The sequence below is a fragment of the Zootoca vivipara genome, chromosome 10 (genome assembly GCF_965207765.1).
Source record: "Zootoca vivipara chromosome 10, rZooViv2.hap1.1, whole genome shotgun sequence".
Taxonomy (NCBI): domain Eukaryota; kingdom Metazoa; phylum Chordata; class Lepidosauria; order Squamata; family Lacertidae; genus Zootoca; species Zootoca vivipara.
Window position 1 is genome coordinate 61,887,889 of NC_142593.1, and position 22,213 is coordinate 61,910,101.

The 22,213-nt window shown below is 52.0% G+C and overlaps 1 protein-coding gene across 8 annotated transcripts in view; it reads left to right on the forward strand.

Annotated features, from left to right (window-relative positions):
- Positions 1-22,213, forward strand: part of UNC13B (unc-13 homolog B) — a 160,196-nt gene that overhangs the window by 126,074 nt on the left and 11,909 nt on the right. For 7 of the 8 annotated variants that reach the window (XM_088652781.1, XM_035100685.3, XM_088652782.1 and 4 more), the window contains 10 exons: positions 11-145; positions 766-899; positions 1,381-1,466; positions 7,340-7,466; positions 12,963-13,059; positions 13,748-13,891; positions 14,110-14,187; positions 14,991-15,068; positions 20,522-20,610; positions 21,650-21,793. In XM_088652781.1, the coding sequence (XP_088508907.1) occupies positions 11-145; positions 766-899; positions 1,381-1,466; positions 7,340-7,466; positions 12,963-13,059; positions 13,748-13,891; positions 14,110-14,187; positions 14,991-15,068; positions 20,522-20,610; positions 21,650-21,793 (1,112 nt within the window). Of the gene's footprint in view, positions 1-10; positions 146-765; positions 900-1,380; positions 1,467-7,339; positions 7,467-12,962; positions 13,060-13,747; positions 13,892-14,109; positions 14,188-14,990; positions 15,069-15,823; positions 15,968-20,521; positions 20,611-21,649; positions 21,794-22,213 lie in introns of all 8 variants that reach the window. The other variant, XM_088652784.1, reaches the window with a different exon arrangement.

Here is a 22,213-nt window from a genome sequence, read left to right on the forward strand (position 1 = left end):
TCCTTTCCAGGTCCAGGAATTGCAGAGCCCTCCTCGCGCCAGTCAGGTGGTGAAGGACTGTGTCAAAGCCTGCCTCAACTCTACCTACGAGTACATCTTCAACAACTGCCAGGATTTATACAGCCGCGAATACCAGACAGACCCTGTGAGTTGAGGGTGACAATAGCTCAGCTGGAAGCATTTTTATCCCACTTCAGCTGGAAAGCCCTCCCAGAGTGGCTTAGTAAGGTGTCAGAGTGTCTCTGCCCTTAGGCCCAGGCTTCCTTTTGTGGCACATGTTCCAGGATCAGTCCATGCTTTAAAGCTCAGCATCAGAGCATCCCCTGCCAGCGCTCTCCCCAGGAAAACCCGTCTCTCCCCAGGAAAACCAGTTATTGTTGCTCTGATTCAGCAGCAAAACACGGGTTTTCCCCTAGAAAGTCCTGGGGGGCAGGGGGACACAGGACACACACTTGGAGAAAGAGCTTTAAAGCCCTGGCCTGTGCCTAGAAAAGCAGCACAAAAAGCAGTCTGGATGAAGCTTAAGAAACATGACACAGAGGGTGGGAGGGAAAAGGGGAAAGGAAGCCCAGATCTCAATTGCAGAGTTCTGAAATTGAAAAATTTGGAGACCAGTGGCACCCACTCCAGGGAGCCCTGTGGGCCCAGGCACCCACCATTTTTATTTTTATTTTGCTGTGGGTGCCTGGCTTCCCTCTTGTGCTCTGGCAGAGGGCGCAGGCCCTGGCCCAGTTGCCCATCTAGTGCCTGTTGCTTTCCCTCTAGAACAAAGCTCAGGACATGCCTCCCGAGGAGCAAGGCCCCAGCATCAAGAACCTGGACTTCTGGCCCAAGCTCATCACCCTCATTGTCTCCATCGTCGAAGAGGACAAGAACTCCTATGCCCCCGTCCTGAACCAGTAAGAGCCCCTCTTGCTTTGCTGCCGGAAGCAGACTCCGTGAGCCAGTCGGATTCGCTTTGCCTGCCTGTCTTTTTTGCCTTTCTCGTCTCATCTGCCTTTCTGACCTGTCTGTCTCTTTGGGGAGATTGGGGTGAGGCTGTTTCGATGGTGTTCCCACTCAAACCCCTGCAGCGTTAGAGCTCAGATACTCTCCTGACGAGTGGGGTGAGAGCAGCTCTTCTTTGGGCTTGCCTTCCACGGTGCCTTTTTCTCTGCCCCTCCCCCCCCGGCATGTGTGTGGATGTTAGGTCTAAGCAAGGCTGGGGGAGAGGGGCTGCATGCATAGGGCAAGTGAATAACACAGCAAGGTTGTCAAGGGAGCAAGAAGGTCATTTGGGAGACGTCCCTCAGAGGCCAAAAGTTGCGGGATCCTGCAGAATCCCTCTTGGCCGCGTCTTCTGGGAGCGGTTCACCATCAGAGATCTTCCCTTCCCTTTAGGTTTCCTCAGGAGCTGGCTGTTGGGAAGATCAGCGCCGAAGTCATGTGGAACCTCTTTGCTCAGGATATGAAATACGCCATGGAAGGTAGGCGGCTGGTCTTGGCATCCCGTACGGCTGCAGAGGGTTTTACAGAAGCGGTTCCTGGCCCTGGTGTTTTGTAGGAGGTCCTTGCTCCCTGCTGATGAGCATATTTGCCAAGGGCCGGCAGTGGGCTGGAGCAGCTGCTTTTAGTGCCTTTTGATTTCCAGGAGGCTCCTGTTGAGGCTCCCAACCAGCCATAAATGACATGGGAACTTTCCCTGCCCTGCTCCAGTGAGGCTCCCATGGATCGTGCCTTCCAGCGTCTTGCTCGGCAACTGGCCAGTCACGTCCAGCTTGGGTAGAAGCCTTGCAAAGGCCGGCTGTCCTCTAATCAAATTACGTCTCCGCGATGCTGCAGCCGGAATCCCCGAGCTCTCTGCAGTGTTCTGCGAGGAGCTGCCAAAAGCTCCCAGGGGAGTTTCTCAGGCCATCCGAGGAAGCCTTGCCAGCGCTCCTCTGCCAGCTCAGCACCGCTGTTGCTTCTTGGAGTGGAGCTTGGCATCCTTCACCCCTTCAGGAGACTGAGGACTGGCCCTCCCCCTGCACCAGGCGAGAAGCTGCCAACCCCTAAGAGCAGCCACTGGCTCTGTCCTCTCTGGGCAAAGTCACCTTCCCGTTCTCTTGCCCCCTGACAGGAGGTGGCAGCCCCTGAATTCGTGCAGCTGGAGGAGAGGAACTCCTTGGTCCCCTTGATTCGCGCTGTGGGCTGGTACCCAAGTGGAGCAGGGCAAAGAGGGTGACCCACAGTTCATGGGATGTTTCTGTGGGCCTTCATCTTGGGTCTCTGCTTCTCCTGCTCTTTGGCATCCTGGGATATGGGGCAGGGGAGAGGGCTGCTTGCCCCCACCTCTGCCCCAGACCTGTTGCTGATGTCCACATTTTTATTGCCCCTTCTCACTGAAAGGTTTACTCTACACTTTTATATATACGGCATGCTTTTTAAAAATTGAAGCGGTGCTTGTGGTGGGGCTGGGGGCGGTCAGGAGGGTCGGAGAGGCCTGTTGGATGCTCCTCTCTGCACAGCCATCTGGGGAGACGGGAAGGGAGACCTCTTAGGCTGGCTCTTAATTCAGCCACATCCTGGGAACAGAACCAGCCTCTCCTGAGCTCCGGGACCTGGAGGAGGCTTGCAGAGCTGGCAAGACAGGGATGAGCGCTGGTCCACTGCAAACTCCCCACTCCAAACTTTGTTTGCCACCTAAAGGAGCCTCTAGTCTCTGGGGAGCATTTAGGAGTGACATTCCTACTCTGGTTGTTACCTTAAATGATCAGAACATTAGAAAAATCCAGGCATCTGAGGTTAGTTTACTCAATGTGAGGGATCAAACCAGCAGGAAGAATACATACGTGGCATGGATCCTGGCATTAGATATTCCTCCCCACCCTGTGATATCCTGGCAACATGCACACTCGTTGTAATAATGGTGCCAGACCTCCAGCTCCTGTTTATGCAAAACACAATGGGGGGAGAGGAGAGGGGGAAAGGGGGCCAGGCGCTTAACTGCACTGCGCCATGATGAAGCGTCCTTCTGCAGGTTTGATTTTTCAACCTTTAAAGCCGTTGCTGCCTTTGCTCCCTTTCCAGTGCTCTGGGTTTGAGCATGAAGCATTTTGATCATGGCTAATAGGCACAGGGGATGTGATCTGTGTTTCAAGATGCCGCTTCAGGTAATTAGCATCCAATTGGTTCTGGCACCTCGAAGAGCAGGAGTGACACACACACACACACACACACACACACACACATCCTGGGATTTTGTCCTCCCTCTGCTGCAGTTCCTTTGAACCCAGGCTACGAATTGGAGCTCTTCCTTAGAAGCACAGGGAAGCTTGAGGGTGTGACTCTTCCATCTCCTGTGTTTTGGTGGGCTAAGCCTCTTCCCTCTGGGCTCCTAATAATGTCTGGCGTGTGTGTGCTTTTTGTCTCATCCCCTTGCTCATCTCTTAAGTTCTGGATAGAATGAGCACCCTCAAGGCATCGCATGGTAAGAGCCTTCCCTTTGGTGACCCTTCTGAATGTTCTGCTAAAGACCCTCCCCCTCCATAGTGAGAATAATAGCACATAGCCTCCCCCCCCCCCGGTGTGGTCTTCCACATTAACAGATGTAGACATCCAGAGAGTGGCAACATGAGAACGGGGCCTTTTCTGCGGTGGCTCCCCACTTGTGGGAGGCTCACCTGGCACCTATCTTTAGATGCCAGGCAAAAGCACCCCTCTTCTTCCAGGCCTTTGGCTAACGAAACAAGCTGTAGCCTTTTAAACTGGGGGAGGGGGCGTATTCTTTTGGCTTGTCTTGTTTTTTTATATTGCAAAGAGCCCTGTGATCCTCGGAGGAAGGGCAGCATAGAAATTTAAATAATAAATCATAAAGACGTGAAGGGTCCTTCTGAGCATCTCTCTCTAGAGGAGCGATTCCTGGTGAGGATGGGAGCCAACCAGAGGCCTCTCATATAGAGAGATTTCCCTTTCTCTGGCCGGGAGCCTTCTTGCCCAGGACAGTCTGCAGCCAACCAGCAGCTTTTTGGAGTCAGGGAAGACTGTGTGAACTTTGGTGGTTGGTTCACTCCTACCTTTTCTCTGTCCAAAGCCCCACCTATATTCCGCATGCGCATGGTCCTCTTCCAGGGTGGTAAGAGCCTTTTTTCTTTCTCCCTGACTTCATTCTAGTTTAGCAGATTCCCATCCCCCTCCCAGGCTGTGCGTAGATCGCAAACCCCAAAGTGATGCTTAGTTTGCAGAGCAGAAACATGGCAGGCCAGTGGCGGCAGGAAGCCGCTTGTGTGTGTCGCTCCACCCTGCAGAAAAACCCCACCTGCTGCTGCTGCTGCTCCTCTGCTCTGAGTGCGCTTTCCCTCGCAGCTTCTTCTCAGGTGCCAGGTGCTGTAGGGGCTTCTCCTGGCCCACCCTCCTTCCAGAGAGCCTCACTGGGAGAGATCCACTGCTTGGCAGTGTCCACGCGAAGCTGTCCTGGTTTTGTGTTTTCATCAGATGTCCCTGGGAGGAAAAGTCTGTCGACCATCACAGCCCTTCTTCTCTGTAGGGTCAAGTGTGAAAATCTTGGCCGTTGCCGGTGTACAGTGGTACCTCGACTTCCGAAGGTTTCGACTTACGAAGTCGGCAAACCCGGAAGTATTTTCGCTGCACGCGGTCTGCGCAAAGCGCAAAATCGTGCTTCATGCATGCGCAAAATGGACGCTTCGACATCTGAAAGTTTTGACTTACAAAGAGTGCCGCAGAATGGATCGCCTTCGTAAGTCGAGGTACCACTGTATTGGCTCTTAGATGTCACTGTTCGAAAGCTCAGCACTGCGGTCTTAGAATCATAGAATCATAGAGTTGAAAGGGTCCCCAAGGCTCATCTAGTCCAACCCCCTGCAGTGTGGGAATCTCAACTCGATCATAGATGTCTAGATCAACTAGACATGGTATTGTCTGAAAGTGCAGAAATCTTGAGAAGGAGGTCTGGCCCCTTCTTGAAGGAGGAGGCACAGGATACCAATATGTATGGTGCCATTGGCTCTGTTTGCCCTGGATATTATCAAGTGGGGGGATCAGTGGCATTTACCAGCAATTCTTAAGAATTTAGGCAGCCCAAGGTTAGAAAAGTTTCTGCCAGGATAGTTGGCATTTTTTGCATTGAAACAAGTGTCACAGAAACATTCTGGAAGCGAAGTTGCCAAAGCTGAAGGCCCTGCATTGGCTTCGAAGTCTCGTCTCTCCTGGCCCTTTTCTCTCCGCGTCCTGAAGTCTTAAGATGGGCTGGGGGAGTCAGACAGCAAGAGGCTTCAGCCAAGGAAAAACCCACAGGGAGCCTTGAAGGGCCATCACACACACACGGAGGAGATAAAGAGCCTGAGTGTTTCCTGTTCTCTTCGGAAGTCTTGTGGTCCTGAGCAGTAAGGGTGAAAAGGGGGGCCTGAGCCTAAGGAGGAATGCAAACGTGTTCTTCAGCTGCTGGGAATTCCCTCAAGGGGTCTTGGGAATGCCCTCCATACTGTGGGGGTTCACCTCCTTCTGATATGTGGTACTGGTTGGTGTTGGCAGAACAGGAAAAGGTGGGCAGGGGGTTTATTCCAATTACCTAAACCTGATTAATTTAAAATGAGACTGAGGCTAGTGGTGGAATTTGCATTGGTCATACAATTATTCTGTAGACCTCTTGCTTTCAGGAAGGCAGCTTCCTCTTATCAAATGTCTGGGGATCTCCTCGGTCTTCAGTCTTAAATAAGCATCCAGGTGACCTCCTTTCTTTCTCTCCCCCAATAAGTCTTAATTACTGGCCTTTGCCCTCCTTGAGTGCTAATAAAACCCTCCTGCTGTCTGCAGTGGGACGCAGAATTGCTCTGCACTTGCTTTCAATAAAGCCCCTTTCCCCTGGGGGCTTTCGGGATCTTAGACCGGCCTTGCAGATGCCTGGCAAACAACCTGCCGTTGGGGATTCCAGGACATTGAAGCTTCCCTGGCCGCTTCTGCTGAAGAGAAGGAGGGGGCTGCCCTGGCCGGGGCCGTTGCCTAGAGAATGCTCAGCTCTGCTCCTGGGAAGGAAGGGGGACTGTTGCTTGCAGGCCATGGCTTCAGCCACACAGTTGGGACCTGCAGGTCCTCAGGTAGCTTGAAAGAGTGAGCTGGTTAGAAACGGGATCTGGCCATGCCTCGGATGTGCCATTGAGTCTAAAGGCTGCTGCTGGGCTCCTGGGCTTGGCTTGCGCTTGGACGGGAGACAGGCCAGGAACCCCCCATGCTGCAGTCCTGAGCTCATGCAGAAGATTGAGGGAGGTCTGTTTCACCGGGGGGCGGGGGGGGGCAGGCAGGAGCCACTGGCCCTCCGTGAGCAGAGAGAAGAAGCTCCCTGGGCCTTGTGGTTGCAGCGTGTGGGTCGCTTCTTGGCAAAAGGTGCCGCTCAACTTGGAAAGTGCCCAGCTGTCTGCCAGAGAAGAGGGTGGGCAGGGGGGACTTTGGAAAAAGAGAAGAGGAGAAATCTGTGCACAGGGTCCCATTGTGAGGCAAGAACACTGGAGATGACTGACCTGGTGCAAGGTGAAGGCATCATGAGCCCTAAAGGCCTTGTGGGAAGCGTCCCTCTCGTCTCCTGGGCAGGCAAGCGACCTGTCTTCCACTTTTAGATCTGTATCTCACTTTTCCTCCACGATGGAACTCGAGGCAGAGTCCCCGCTGGGTCTCCCATCCAGTGCCAGACCAGACGCAGAGCTGCCCAGCTTCAGCAAGGTGGCTGCTTCGTGCCCTTTCGAACCAGACCTAGCCACCTCCGCGGAGCAGGAAAATGCTTCTTCCAGCCGGTTCAGGAAGCTGCATGTGCTGGATTTGGAAGCTTGTTTTGGAGAGGTTGGAGGAGCCTGGAAATACAGGAGGCCAAACCCAGTGCCCCCCTTCTGGTTCACCCAAGGACTGGGCTTGGGTGAGGCGGGGGGGGGGGCTCCAGAAGACTCTCCAGCATTGGGGGGCTGCTTTTGTTTCTAGGGATTTGCTTTGTGCTTCCTTCTCTAGGAAATGCGGAGCATCTTGGGAGGAGGACCAGCCCTAAGAAGCTGTTCTCCTCTCATTGCCATGGCAACCAGAAACTCTTCCCTTCTATTTTTGAAGCGCTGTCTGGAAAACCAGCTCCGTAACCCAACCGGGTGAACTACAATGCCCTGCGATCGTTAGCAGGATCCCAGGTTGCGGGGATTTCATGGGTTTTGGACATGCACCGTGTGGCAGGGCGTGCTGCCCTCTGGATGTGCGGGATGAGGCTCCCATTTTTGCAGCAGGTTGCTGGGAAAGGAGCTGATTGAGTTACTCACCTGACAGCATTCTCGTTTCTTCTCCCTCCCTCCCTCCCTCCCTCCCTCCCTCCCACCCCCCTCCTCCCTTACAGAACACGAGAAGCACCGGCTGTGCAAAAGCGCAGACTACATGAACTTGCACTTCAAAGTGAAGTGGCTCTACAACGAGTATGTCTGCAGCCTGCCAGCCTTCACTGGGAAAGTACCCGAGTACCCCGCGTAAGTACCTGGCTCACCCTTGCAAAGCACACCTCCCTCACCCCCCCCCCTGCACCGCTGCCTCCCCCCTTCGGAAAGCGGGGGCGCCTTCAGTCCTCAGAGAATTCGGCTGTGTGACTCACAGTACCCTTTCCCAATGGCCTCCTGCCTCCTTCATCTTATGGGCACGTGGAGCAGAGTGCTGCCTCCCAGCGGCGTGAGGGAGGCGTTTCTCAGGCGTGGGGTTTCCTCCCAGAAAGGCCGGTCTCTGCCACTTACTCTTTTGGTTGTCCAACGAGGCACACATTTCTGTTGGTGATTGTTCACCACCACCATAAACTTTAGAGGGCTCAGCCCAGCATCACAAAAGAAGTTCCAAAGGCCGGCAGTCTGTTGCCAGAGGCTCAGAGCTGGTAGGACTAGCCGGAGCTATCTGTCCTTGCTTAGCCCCTCTCCTGGAGGCTGAGGGGGCAGCTCTGACCCAACGGAGGAAGAGCTGGCGTAGAATAATGGAATTGTAGAATTGGGAGGGACCCAAGGGCCATCTAGTCCAACCCCTGCAATGCAGGAATCTCAGCTAAAGTGGGACTTGCAGCTCTGTTCTTCCGCTTTCTCTTTTAGGACTCCAGTTTCGCCCTTGAGGGGGGAGCCACAAAGGCCCTTGCCAGCCTCCTCCCACTTTCTCCAAGGGCTCATCCAGACTTCCTTTTGCACTGCTCAGAAAGGTTCCCCAGCCCTGCTTATGAAAGGCCAGATCAGACCCTTGGCCCATCTAGCTTAGTGGTGTTGACTCTGACTGGCAGCAGCTGCCCAGGCTTTCTGGCTGGAGTCCATCCCAGCCTTGCCTGTGGCTCCGGAGCCTGGGCCCTTGTTCATGCCGCGCATGTGCTCTGCCGTTGAACTGCAGCCCTTCGTGTTTGCAAAGGGGGAGAGACCTGCCCCCAGGCGCTAGCAGGGTTAGAAGCAGGGCGAACGCAGGCAGCCTTGCCGCTCCTTGTGTGCCATCCTAGGCCATAGAAAGGGGAGGGAGATCACAAGAGCAGGAAGAAGTTTGCTCAGTCAGCATCCTTGCTGGATGCCTGCCAGCAGTTCCTGGCAAAGCTCCAGAAATTAAATGCAGCAGGGTCTCTTGGCATCTGATTCTGGGGCTGAATTGCTCCTGTAGCTGTGAGGTTTCAGGCTGTGGATTAGAGCAGAACCTGGACCTGATTGGGGTCCAAAGTCCCTCCTGAGTCTCTCGTGGGCTGAAGCATTTACAGATATTATTAGTTGATAGCTTTTGTGTCTTTACACTGTTATGTACTATTTTTTTCTAAGTTGTAACATTTATTTCAAACTACATATACTCTAGTGAACTTGAAGCTCATTTCTTGTTTGTATTCATTTGTTCTGTTCAAGACTGTTAGTCTTACCAGAATACATACCTTATTTGACTGTAACTCGTGAGTAGGATTTATTCCTGACATTGAAATTTCTGGCCAGAGTTCTTGGGGTAAAAAAACCCCTTCTTTTAAGTGTGATATGCTGCTGCCTTGTGAACTGTGGTTCCAGACCTTTCTGGTCTTTGGAGCCTGCACAGTCCCCAGCAAAGCCTCCCAGGAGAATCCCGGCATGCTCTGGACCTTGAGTGGTGCCTCTTGGGTGCAGCCAGGCATTGGCTCCCTGGTCCTGGACCTGCAAAACAGTGTGAAGAAGGAAGTGTTCCGGAGTGTGAATCAGACGCCGGGCTCGGCAGCCACGCTGTGCCTCTGTGTTTCTGAGCTGTGAAAGGCAGAGTGTTCGGATCACGTAGAAGAGATGGCGCTCGTTCCGTCCTGCTAATTATTAAGGGCTAATTACCCCCTTCCCCAAGCCAATTCCACGCTTCCTGTTTCTAGCCTACATGAGAATCTCCGCTGCCGGCTTCCACCACACACAGCCCTGACTCGGAGCCGAGCGCCAAGGATGATTCAGTCGCTTTCAGGAGGATAACAAATCCACATTTCTGAGCTGTCTCCCTGTGCACCCAGACTTGCCTAGGCTGCCCCACCGAGAAAACCAGGAGAACACGGCACCCACCGAGTGGTTGGATGGCAAGGAACTTGGCTCTGAATTGGCTCAAGTCACCTGCTTTGCCTTGGCTGTGTGGCAAATCGGGCTGTTAGTCAGCCACCTGCCATCTGCGGATGGAAAACGGATCTAAATGCTAAGCATTCCTAAGCAGAGGGCGCATTGAGAGCCAGTGTGATCTTGGCTGCCCTCTGGACTGCCTCTTGGTGGCAGCCCTGTTGCCATTGCCATTCTCTGCCACCTCCCAGCACCTTCTGCCGCTGGGCCAGGCTCTTTTCAGCCCAGGGGCTGTTTTCAGACACCTCCTGCCTCTTCCAACACCCTGCCTTGCCTCTTGGCGGCAGCCCTGGCAGGATACCGGGTTTGATGCATGTGCATTTGCTGAGTCATTTGCTTTCCTAATAATCTGCATCGCCATCAAATATGGGAGATATTAACACTTCCCTGCTTTGGCTTTCTCTCCAAATGTCAGCAAACAACTTAAGGCAAACCGGAGCCTCGTCACAGTTGGAAGCGGGGCCGTGTGTGGGCAAGAGATGGGAAAATGCATGTGATGGCGTCGTTGCCCACTGCTGGCAGACTCCAGTTGGTTCAAAGAGTAGGGGGAAGGTGCTGGGCAAGAGCACCCAGTTTTGCTCTCCTTCCTTCCAGCCTCCGTGTTCAAACAGGCAGAGAACTTGCTTTGCCTGTGGGACGTCAGAGCCTTCCTCCCAACCCCGGCGTCTCCTCACTTGCAGCTGCGCTTTCCTTTCCTCGGCACCGCAGGGTGTGCTCAGCACTGCCGAGGAAGGCTGGCCTTGCTCTTGACTGCCTTAGCAGGTGGCACGAGCCCCTGAAAGTCTTCTGGCTCAGTCTGCCGCTTCCTGGCAGCGGAGGCCTCCCCAGCCTTAGCAGGAATGGTGGAGGGAGTTGGGGATGTTTGGCCGGGGGAAGAGAAGAATGAGAGGTGAAACAAGAGCCACCTTCAAATATCCCAAGGGCTGCCTCCTGGAAGACGGAGCAGCCTTGTTTTCTGCTGCTCCAGAGGGGAGGACATGAACCAGGGGCCTCAAATTCCAAGAAAGGAGGTTCCAACTAAACATCGGGAAGAAATTTCTCATGGTGAGAGCTGTTCAGCAGTGGAAGAGACTCCCTCAGAAGGCAATGGGCTCTCTTTTATTGGAGGTTTCCAAACAGAGGTTGGATGGCCACCAGTCAGTCAGAGATTCTTCCCTGTGATTCCTGCATTGCTGTGGGTTTGCCTAGATGTCCCTTGAGTGTCCCTTCCAACCCTGCAAATCTATTATCACAGCACTTGAGCAACTCTTAAGATGCTTGCACTTTTCCCCAAGGTGTGGCCAGAGATTCCCTGGCCTTTCTTCTTAACCCTCCGGCAGTCCTCCATGAAGACTCCCTAGCTTCTCCCAGCTGTCTGTGTGGAGCTTTCCAGCTGCCTCTTCCATGGGAGTCTCCAGCCCACTGCTGGCCTGACGTGGCTCTTCCTGTCCACTCCGGGTGGGACTCTTGCGTTGTTTGAGGGCTGCTGGTTATGGGTCCTAATCACGGCTCAAGTGCCTCCCAGGAACTGCACAAGCATCTTTGCTCTGTGGGCAAAATAGTTCTGCCAGAGCAGGCTCTGCTTCCGGTCCCAGTCCTGAAGAAGTCATTGCTTGAGTGTCCTTGCTAGACAAAGATGGGCAATGTGCTTAGACAAAGCTGCCCTCCTGAGTGGGGTCAGGGGGGGGTCAGAGGTACCATATTCTGGCACTCTGGACACACAGGGTTACTGCTGCCCTCAGCACATGTTAAAGGGGTGTATAGAAGGTCTCAATAGGAAACTTTGTTGTGCCTCAGAATTTTGGGGGGATGAGCATCTCGTCGCCCCAACGTGGGGTGCTGAATTCTTGGACCACCTTTGTGTGCAAGCAAATTTCTCAGATTCTTGGGAAGTGTCTCAACTTTAAAATACCCTGCCGTGTGTGCAATCAAACAGGACCCTCCCCCCTTTGTGGTGCTTGCAACTTGCTGGAAACTTGTTTGCTGCTGTGCGGATGGGCCAATGCCAGCTTTTTAACACCACACCAATTACAATTCCCAGCATTGGGTAAGCTGTGCCTTTCTATTCTGAAGTGTGAAGGGTTATTTCAGGCTTCCCAGCATGCTCTGGGCTTTGCTCTCGCTCCCTCCGTAGTGTCTCTCACTTTCTTTGCAAATTTAAGCACCCCATAATTAGCGCCGTTTGTATAAACTCAGCTGCGGGTTTGGAGAGGGCCGTAATCGGTTGCCAATATTGCACAATGTGCCGCTTTGTTGACTCCCCTTCCCTTGTTTGCAAGCACCTTGTGTTTCAGCCGCGTTTCTAGACAGAGGCGGGCTCTGAATCTGCACGCACACAAGCAGGCAGGCAGACAACGGCCTCGCAGCGCCATGCGGATGTTTCTGTTCTCTTGGGGACGGAGAACTCTTTCCCCCCCCCCCCCCCAGCCTCTTCAGTGGCTGAAGATGCCTCTGCTCTGGCTGCTGTCTGAACTTCACAGCCCCGGTTGACAAAGAACTGATCCTGAAAAGCAGTGCCTAGACTGGGAGGTGTGAGAAGCAGCCCAGGGCAAGGAAGGAGGAGGCTCTGGGCTTGGCAGGGCTCATGCAGAGGGTGGCAGCTGTGGGTGCTCCCCCTGGCTGCAATCCAGCCCATGTGAACAGAGTTTAGGGTGATTTTTGGGTCTGGGCAGGCAGGAGGGGGGAGGCTGTGTCTTCCCTTGACTGCTTACAGTGTCATCTACCACAAGAAGACACGCAAACACAAGCTTGGGAGAGAAGCCTTCTAGATGACATGCACCTAAACAGAAAGATTCAATTGTCCAGCATTTAGATAAAACGAGTGAAGCAACCCGAAGGCAAGTCACTCTGTTCTCCATACTGGGACAGAATAATAACTACCTGTCCTCCTTTCTGTGAAAGAGATTCTGCCTCGGGAGAGAGAGAGAGACCTCTCGCTGCATCAGCTCTTATTAGGGTATAAATGGAGACATAAATGGAGACCAATTTCCCCCCAACTGGTCTTTTGTCTGCCTTGCCCATAACTTTCTGCAATTTGCAGATCTGTCACTTTTCCAATATTCCATCTCTTACATCGATTCTGGGCCTCTGGGGATGCTGTGATAGCCTTGGCTGTGGCAAAGAAGACTCGCAGTCAGTGTTTCAGAAATACCTGGGACACGTGAGGGACACTCAGAATGTCCACAGCCCAAGGAGCCACATCCAGACTTTGGGTCCCCATTTCCTTCCCTACAGTTTGCAGTGCTACAGAGGCAGAGGACATGAAATGAAGGAGGGAGAGGGAGAGGGGGGGCAAGGGCCTGTGAATATTCTGTCCCCTTCCAGTGCTGGGGGGCAGTTTTGGCCGAGTTCAGCCCCAGAGCGGGAGGCTGGTGGGGAAAGGCTTTGCAAACTCCAATGACGTGGTCTTCCCTCCCTCCCTCCCCAATGCAGCTGGTTTGAGCAGTTTGTGATGCAGTGGCTGGATGAGAATGAAGACGTGTCCCTGGAATTTTTGCATGGAGCTCTGGAGAGAGATAAGAAGGATGGGGTAAGGTTTTGGAACACAGAAATAAAGTGAATAATCAAACCATCAATTCTAGCATGCGGGGGGGGCACCTAAATTATGTAATTTGGTATTTGAATGATTGGTATTAGGAACTGTATTATAATTTGGCATTGATATAATGAGGCTATTATTGGACAGCGGTGCTGTCGTCCAGTGTTTGAATTGTTGTATGTTTTGTGCATTTTGCCGCCCTGCCATGTATAAACTGAATAAAGAAGCCAACAGGTATCCTTCAGGATTGTGGAAAGCTTGGTAGAAAACAGAAAGTGTTAGGTAAATTCAGTAAGTGAGCAACTATTTGTTTTATTTATTTAAAGTATATACACTGCTTGACTGTAAAAACAAAGCAAAACCTCAAAGCAGTTTACCAAAACATAAAACAAGAAAACCCAGAAAAAATTACAAAATATACAAAAAGTTAAAAATGCTAACACAGATTAAAATTCACATGGTAAAAGGCTTGCATGAACTCAAAGGCACCAGGTAGAACCACAGAACTGTAGAGTTAGAAGAGACCCCGAGGGTCCTCGAGTCCAACCCCCTGCAATGCAGGAAACTTTTGCCCTGCATTGACACTCGAACCCATAACCCTGAGATTAAGATTCTCATGCTGCACTGACTGAGCTATCCCGGTCTTTCTTCTCACTGCATGTTTCTTGTTTGCATTCAGTTCCAGCAGACATCTGAGCATGCTCTTTTCTCCTGCTCGGTGGTGGATGTCTTCACCCAGCTCAACCAGAGTTTTGAAATCATCAAGAAGCTGGAATGCCCAGACCCGGCCATCCTGGCCTGCTACATGCGGCGCTTTGCCAAGGTGATGCCTCTCCTCCAATGGGATCTCTAGGAGCATCGGTCTCGGGGGGAAACGGGTGCAGTTATCATCGCAATCAACAGCAGCATTTGTTAGTGGCTTTTTGCCAAAACAAAACCTCAGAGCGACTTAACTAGATGAAATTCAGCTGTGACAAACCATTAAATGTTTCTCTTGCACCGCTCAGAATGAGGCGGGTAACGTTTCTGGTCTCCTTGCAGACCATCGGGAAGGTGCTGATGCAATACGCAGACATCGTCTCCCGGAGTTTCCAGGCCTACTGCTCTAAGGAGAAAGTGGTGAGTCTTTCTGCCTGGTTGGGATGGGGAACGCAGAAGACAAGCGGGGAGAAGACGTGCCCCTCTCTTCTTAGCCGTATCCTCAAGGCCAGCCACCTTTGGACAGACAGCTGCCCAAGACCTCATTGCACAGATGGCTCTAATACCATCTTAGTGTGGAGCCGGCATGCAGGGGCCCTTGCTTAGTTTTCTACCTGGGGTCTGTAGACCGACGGGCGTTCTTGGAATGCACTTTTTGCAGCCTGCTTCTCAAGGCAGGAAGTGCCTCGTAACTCTTTTCTTCTGTTTAGGAATGTAAGTTGCTCAGCCTTAGCTCACAGAAGGGTCACAAAATGAGAGGCGCATCCAATCCCCAGACGTCGTGCTTGTTCATTCATTAGTTCCACAGGAGCTGGTGCTCTTTCTGCCTTCACAAAATGTTCCCTCTGGCCCTCCCCTCCCTCTCTCCAACTCCTGATAGCGACGGAAGGGCATGAGGTCCTTGGGGGGGGGGGGCATGGCACTCCAGCCATTTCACTTGTTTCTCAATCCAAGACTTTCTGCCAGTTGGGCTTCCAGCTCCAAACATCAACTGGGTGTCTTGGAAACTGGCGGAGAGAGAGATCAGTTCACTGCCTGCTGGCTGGGCTACTGAATTTGCAGAACTCTCTTGCCACCTAAAGGAAGAAAGGTCCTCCATCCATCCATCTCTGGCCTTCTCACCTGTACCTGGCCCTGAAGGCTTTGCGCAGAGAGAGTCAGTGGCCTTAGCATTTGTCTGCCTCTCTAGTAACCTGTCTTTGGTGTTTTCTCCTCCTGCTCAGCCCTGCATCCTGATGAACAACATCCAGCAGCTGAGGGTGCAGCTGGAGAAGATGTTTGAAGCCATGGGGGCCAAGGAGGTGAGAGCCTGGAGGAGCCCTTCTGAGCGTGGGGCTCAGCACTGCCTTGTCAGCTAGTCAGGGATTGGATGTTGTGGTCAGGAGAAGCCTAGCTGGGGAAATGGGTTGCTAGCAGGCCTGCCACTGGTTACATCATGAACCACCAAGAGTCAAAGCGGTGAACTGTAATTCTCTCCAGGCCCAGCCAGAAGGCTAATGGTCAGAAGGGGGGGGGGAGAGATGGACAGACATCATGTTGGCTACTCCTGTTATAGTCAGAGAAGGAAGGGAAGATGAGATCACAGCCTTCGTTGGACACGTTTCCTAACTCTTGAGTTTCTAGAGGGTTCGTTTGGATGTGAGCTGATTCTCACTTTATAAATGGCCTGAAACATTCACACAACATTCACACAATCAGTTCGCCATGTGGCGGCCAACTTGAGATGCAAATGTGTAAAGACTTTGCTGAATGAGTCTGGTTTGAAAATGTGCTTCTTCAGAAGCAAGTTCCAGCTGCTACAATTGGCTTTGGTTCATCCCTCGCAGCTGAACAGACTGTGTGCGCCCTTTCTTGTTATTCTGGATACTTGTTGGGCCTGTGTGGATACAGCTGTGTTGCCTGATGCCTTCCAAGCCTTAAACGCCTGTTGTCCTTCACTGGAGGCAGGATTTCCCCCCTCTGTCGCTGATTCAAGCTGTGAGATTTTCTGTAACTCTGCGAGAATGCTTGGTCTAACCTTTGCCTGTCTGTCTCTGTCTTTCCCTTGCTTTCCAAGACTGAGAATGTGGAAGAGAAGGAGAAGGACCAGGATCAAAATCAAAATCAGGATGAGAATCAGAATCAGAATCAGGATGAGAATCAGGAACAGGATCAGAATCAGGAACAGAAACAGAATCCTGAACCGAGGAATCCTAAGGCTGTTAGAATCCATTTTGCTTACTCTTGGCCTTAATACACTTCCTCCTTAGCTATGACTTCCTAGATCAGAGCTTTCCAGACTGTGTGTTGCGACACACTAGTGTGTTGGCTGCAGAATGTAGGTGTTTGGTGCGAATGTGCCCCACTCTCCTCCCAGGACTGAAAAGGGGTTAGTTTAACCTCCGATTTGCTTGTAAAACCGAATTACTGTGTCATGAAATGATGCCTGTCTTAAAAAGTGTGTCGCCAACATGGAAAGTTTGGAAAGCTCTGCCCTAGATCCTGAATAGATGTAGGCTCCCAAGTAAGTTGCCTTAGCCTGTGTGCCGTGCAGGGACTCTGAATGCTGTTCCTCAGCCTGGCTAGCAAGTGTCGGCCACTGAGATAATGTAGATCTCCTGCTTTCGGATTTAGTCAGCTGAACAAATAGCTAGAAACATTTGCTGCTCATTGTAGTGCAGAGCTTCACCCTTTCCCCTTCCTGCCTTACCTAGAGTTTCCCATGAGCCACTGGCTGCTTTTTCTCTAGGTCTTCTGCAGCGGGAAGGCTTGCCAAATGAAAGCAAATCCTGCACTTACAGGAACTTGCCTTCCAGGAATTAGGATAGTCCTAGTTGCTGATGGCCTTATCTAGCTTGCCGTGTGTGAGTGTGTTGACCCTTCTGGTGTGAGTCTCCATGCAGTTAAGACTGGGGGATGTGGGAATAGCCTGCTGGATCAGACCAATGGCCCAATTGGTCCAGCATCCATGGACCTCCATCAGGCTTTTCCCAATTTTTTGCAGGGGGTGGGGTGGCAGAGAGGAGAATGGGGGGGGGGCTGGACTAGCGAGTGCCGCCTGCTTGCCTGCCTGCCTCTTTCTGAGCTTATCAACATTTTCTTTTCCTCCACACTTTTCAAACACTGTCCCCTTTTTAAAGTTTTATGTCTGAGCACTCTTTTTCTTGCTCCAGAGCAGGCATCCCCAAACTGCAGTCCTCCAGATGTTTTGGCCTACAACTCCCATCATCCCTAGCTAACAGGACCAGTGGTCAGGGGTGATGGGAGTTGTAGTCCCAAAATATCTGGAGGGCCGAGTTTTCCTATGCCTGCTCCAGATGTTTCCTCATGAAAACCCGCTCTTTACTGCTGAATTGGAGCAAACAGCAGTGAACGGAAGCACCCAGTTGCCGCTTCTTGTGTTTCATCTTTAAAGAGCAGGTTTTTGTGAGGAATGTTCCAGGGCGAAAGAAAAAGCAATCAAGGTTTTAAAGTGCAGACTCATGCCTGAAAAATGCCAGGCAAAGGTAAGTGTGGATCAGTCCTTACTCTCCCTTGTGTTCCTGCCGAATGAACACTGGACTATGTTAAGGTGTAAGAGCCATCAATAAATACAGTCATACCTCGGTTTAAGTACGCCTCGGTTTGAGTACTTTCAGTTTAAGTACTCCGCGGACCTGTCTGGAACGGATTAATCCACTTTCCATTACTTTCAATGGGAACGTTCGCTTCAGGTTAAGTACGCTTCAGGTTAAGTACAGACTTCCGGAACCAATTGTGTACTTAAACCGAGGTACCACTGTAGTATTATTTACAATGGATGCAATAAGCACATAGTTTAACCATGGTTTGTTCAACAAGCCACAGGTTGTTTCACAGTTGAGCAGAGAAGCCAGAACTTCTTTCCTTCCCTTGAGACTCTGTTGCTTAGCACATGCCCAGCGTGGGGTGGGCAAACCATAGTCGGTTAAGACTTTTGGTTTCAGACATAACGTAAAATCTTAGTTAAAACATGGTTGATGGGCCATTTACAAACCACAGCATCACATCTCGGTTTGTTACCAGAAAGTAAATCACAGTTATTGAGGTGGGCTGGGTTTGGACATTCAGAGAAGCCGCACTTTGGCTAGGCAAACCATGGTTTAGTGTTAGGTGTGTTTCATTCGCACAGCCACGTCATTCCACAGCAACCACATCGCCAGCAGTGTAAGAGCAGGTGGGGAGTTGAGACCAGCCTAAAGCAGAGCTGATGTTCATCCTCCCTGACTTTAGCCAGCGTGGCTGAAGCTGGCTGAGTTGAGAGATATTTAAGTAAATTCAATAAAATTCAAAAGAGAGAGAGATGATCTCCCTGGCTGCCCGCCTGCATCTTGCTATGGGCTGTCCCTGTGGAATAGGAAGAAAGATGCTTGGGCCGGGAAGGAGGGAATCTCGCTCTTTGCTGCGCTTGCCCAGTGCCTGCCTGTTCCTGGGCAGCGTGACTCATGCCAGGGGGCCAGCCGTTCCCTCGGCGCACACACAGTAATGAGACTGGCTCCCTTAATAAGGCACGACACACACCAGCTTCAGCTGGTTGAATCCTGAGAGGCTTTTTTAAGCAGCCAGCTCTGCGTGCTCCCTCCTTCACCTCCTCCTCCTCCCAGGGAAAGGGGGAGTTTGCCTTCTGCCGCAGGGTTGCAGCCCAGTTTCCTACAGCAACTGGGAGGAGGAGGAGGAGGGGAGGGAGGCGTGGGGCTTCTACCTGACCGAGTCCTGAGATGCCCCATGCAAACAGGACACTCTGCACTCACTTTCGGAGCCCTCTCTTTCCAGGGCAGGTGAGAAGTCTCCAGAGCCCCAGCATCTACAGGGGCATTCGCTTGTGTGCGATCTTGGGGCTTTGTGACATTAAGCTCTCTAAGGGCTGCTAACTTGCCCCAGTGGGCGAGAGGGTTGTGTTGTCATCTGACCAGAGGCTGAAACCCATTCGCAAAATTTATCCAAAGTACATCGGCAGAAAAGCAGCGAAAGCGTTTCAGTTGGAGGAAAAACACATCAGGTTATGATGATTGCATGCGGAAATAAAGTGTGAATTTAGGATTAAAGCATTGGGTGAAGCAGCTGTTAAATGCAATAATTATGGCCAAACTAGCAACTATTATTATTATTATTATTATTATTATTATTATTATTATTCTACTTTGAAATTTGCCCATGACCCCAAGCGAGTCCAATGCTCTCATGGGCTCAGGTGACTAGAAATCTGCCCCATTGGTTCATCTGGAAAGACCTTCCCTTTTTCTTGGGGGCAAGGAACACGCTCAGTCCTAGGGTCTTATTCAAGAGCACTGAGCCCAGATCCCCAAAAAGTATCCTCCTCCTTCCCGCTATGGTCCATGGAGACACAGTTTGGCCACGGCCTCATTGCCATGGCAACCCCTTGTCTGTCTCCCCCTCCATTCCGAATCCGGCAGTTCTGCCCTCCTTTGCAACTGGAGACAAGCAGGCTGTTGGTGAGCCGCCCTTCAAACTGAGGACTTTTATGCCGTAGCTCTGGAGGCCTCGACTTCCGAAGCCTTAGGCTCTCGCAAACACTCTGAAAACAAGAGCAAGGAGGCGGAATCAGAGACTAGGATGAAACAATATTCAAGGCGGATTGGAAATGGTTTGCAGATTATACGAAGAACTATCATAAACAGGTTAAATCGCTAGCAGGTTTAGAGTAAATTCAATAGTGAAGTTACATTGAGAATAAAACGAGAAAAAGAAGGTATGGTTTGATTATAATATTCAGCAGTAATTGTTATATGGAGGAAACCATGGAAGGGTAGAAGGGAAGGCAATGTTTAATGGAGGGAAATTTTATATTTTACACACACACACACACACACACACACACACACACACACACACGAAGTTTTGTGGGAAAGCATCTCTCAGGGGTGCATTAGGCAGAGGCCAGGGGTGGACTTGCTGAACTATTTGGGGTCCCTTTTGTTGCTGCAACGTGCTGTCTCTGCAGATGCGCTCCTGCCTCTCACCACCCTGCCTGGAATATAATGGAAAGGCAGAATAAGTGTACTTAAAACAATAATCCCTGGGAAAGACTGACAGCACCTCTGTTGAGAGAGACACTCCAAACCAGCTTGAAAAGGTGCTGGTGCTTGTTTTTAATGGCAGTCGTTGGCCCAGAGCCCAGAAACCAGCAATGCCTACAGGTATGCCTGTACAGCAATGCCTACAGGGCTCTGGCAGGATGGCTGAGTGGATTTTGGTGTGTTTGCAGCATGGAAGGGAGCAGAGCCAGGCAGCGCCCGAGAACCAGGGCAGCGTCCCCTCTCTGCTGCCTTCTTGATGGGCTTCCCCCCATTGCTGTTGGATCTGTGGGTGCCTTCCCCTTTCTTTCCCCTCTCGATTGTCCTGTGAATGCGTGTAGCCCTGAGTCGGGACCCAAGTCTTGTGTTTGCCACACAGGTTGGCGCCAAGAGAGTCTTGCTGGTTTGGCTCGGCAGGTCTGAGCTGTCCTCAACTCCGCAGTTGCTGGGGGACAGAGAGATGTGGCCTTGCGGACAGTCTTTTGCTTGCTGCGTCCTTTGCCAGGCAGGACTTTCTGATGCCAGGCACATGATGTTAGAAGCGGGAAAACTCTTGGAGCCACCAGGCACTGCTGCAGAGTTGCTTGCTCCTAGTTCCTCGCGCCAGGGTAGTACCGACAGACAGACCCACCCTCCTAGCCAACCGGCCATTGACCTAGATGGAGGCAGTGGGCACGGATACTCTGATGCTTCTCACTTCCCTCCCTTCCTCCTGCCCATAGCTGGATCCAGAAGCCAGCGACTCTCTCAAGGAGCTGCAGGTGAAGCTGAACAACGTGCTGGATGAGCTCAGCGCTGTGTTTGGTAACAGGTGGGTGCCAACAGCCCAGGGGTTGCGGAGGGGGGTGGCCTCCCTTCTGTGCCTGCTTCACGAGATGGAAAAAGAGGCCTGGGGTTTGCTTCTTTCCCTTTTTTTAATCCTCAAATCCTCACGCACGAAAGTAACCGAAGAACCAAGAAATGTTTACGCACTTCTCGCCTGGCTCAAAGTGAAATAGTCTCTGAACTGTGAAATCCGTTGCGAGTTCATATTCTTGGGGTCCTATCAGTGCCAGATTTTGCTTGCCGGCTCATTGATCGAGTGCAATTTCTCTCTTAACATTCAGAGGGCGATATGGCGGCTTTAGCAAGCGGCAGCTGCATTAAGGGAGAGAAAGTGCCATGCCTCTCTCTTAGCAGCTCTGCTATCAGCACACAAGCGCTTAGTGAGGGCTGGGAGATAAGGGCATTCGCCTGTGCTCTCCTCTATTGACAAGGCAACGTCGGGCTCCTCCTCTGGAATACAGAATCGAAACTGATCACATGTTTTAGGGGCCCAGCCAAATTTTTTTAAGGTTGGGGTAAATCCCTTGCTTGGATTTGGGGCACACAAGCCCATTTCTTAGGTCCTGTAAAACTATTTCCTTCTAGTAGTGAATGTGTATCTCCTCCGCTGGCAACCAAATACCAGAGGCATTTTAAACTCTGGGGACTTTCCTTTTCCTCCTCTGCTGCTGCTCCTGCGTTTCCTTGTTCTGCGTTCTGCCAGCTCAGTGGGTAGGAGAGAGCATCCTGGCCTGGTTTCTTTCCAAAGATAACCACATATCCTCCCTATGCCTGAGAAGTGTAGGGGGGGGAGGGGGTGCTTGAATTTCTGGGAGCATAAATGGCCTGACCCATGAGCTGCCTGCGGTGAGGTGGGCCAGGCTCATGTTAGGGTGCTGCTGCTGAGTCCTGTGCCTTGAAGGCTCGTCCCGTTTTCCTTCCTGCACAGGCAGACTTGGCCCCCAAGCAGGTGGCATCAGCCTGCAAAGGAGGGAGGGGCCCGTAAGTGCCGCGCCCAGAGTGACCTTGTCCCTTCTCGCCTCTAGTTTCCAGGCACGGATCGACGATTGCGTCAAGCAGATGTCGGATATCCTCTGCCAGGTGAAAGGGCCGGGGAATGCCCCTCCAAATGTGGTGGCCCAAGATGCAGACAACGTCCTCAGGCCCTTGATGGACTTCCTGGATGGAAAGTAAGGGCACCAAGTGGATCCGCACCAGAAGGGATAGACGGGGGGCTGTCTATGAAGAGCATCCTCAGCTTGAGCCCACGGCTGGGAAATGAGTGGGGGAGCTGCTTCTGTGGAAGAACCCCCCCCCTTCTAGGTTTCTCTGCCAGTCCCAGCTTGAGGCAGAAGGACTTTTAAAGTGGCCCAGAGTGAATTACAAAAGCTTCCCTGAGAGCTGGAAGCAGCGGCCGTTGGCCTGGCCAGACCTCGAGGCATGGCGACAGCTGCCCTGTGGCTGGTTGCGTCCAGCCAAGGGGGTCAGCTGGAGAAGACCAAACGCAGGCTGGACTGACCTTTGGTTCTGGCCAGGCACTTGTGGGTACCTGGCCAAAGCCAGGGGGAATTCCAGGATCCTTTTGTCCTGCTGAGATCCTCTTGCTTGAA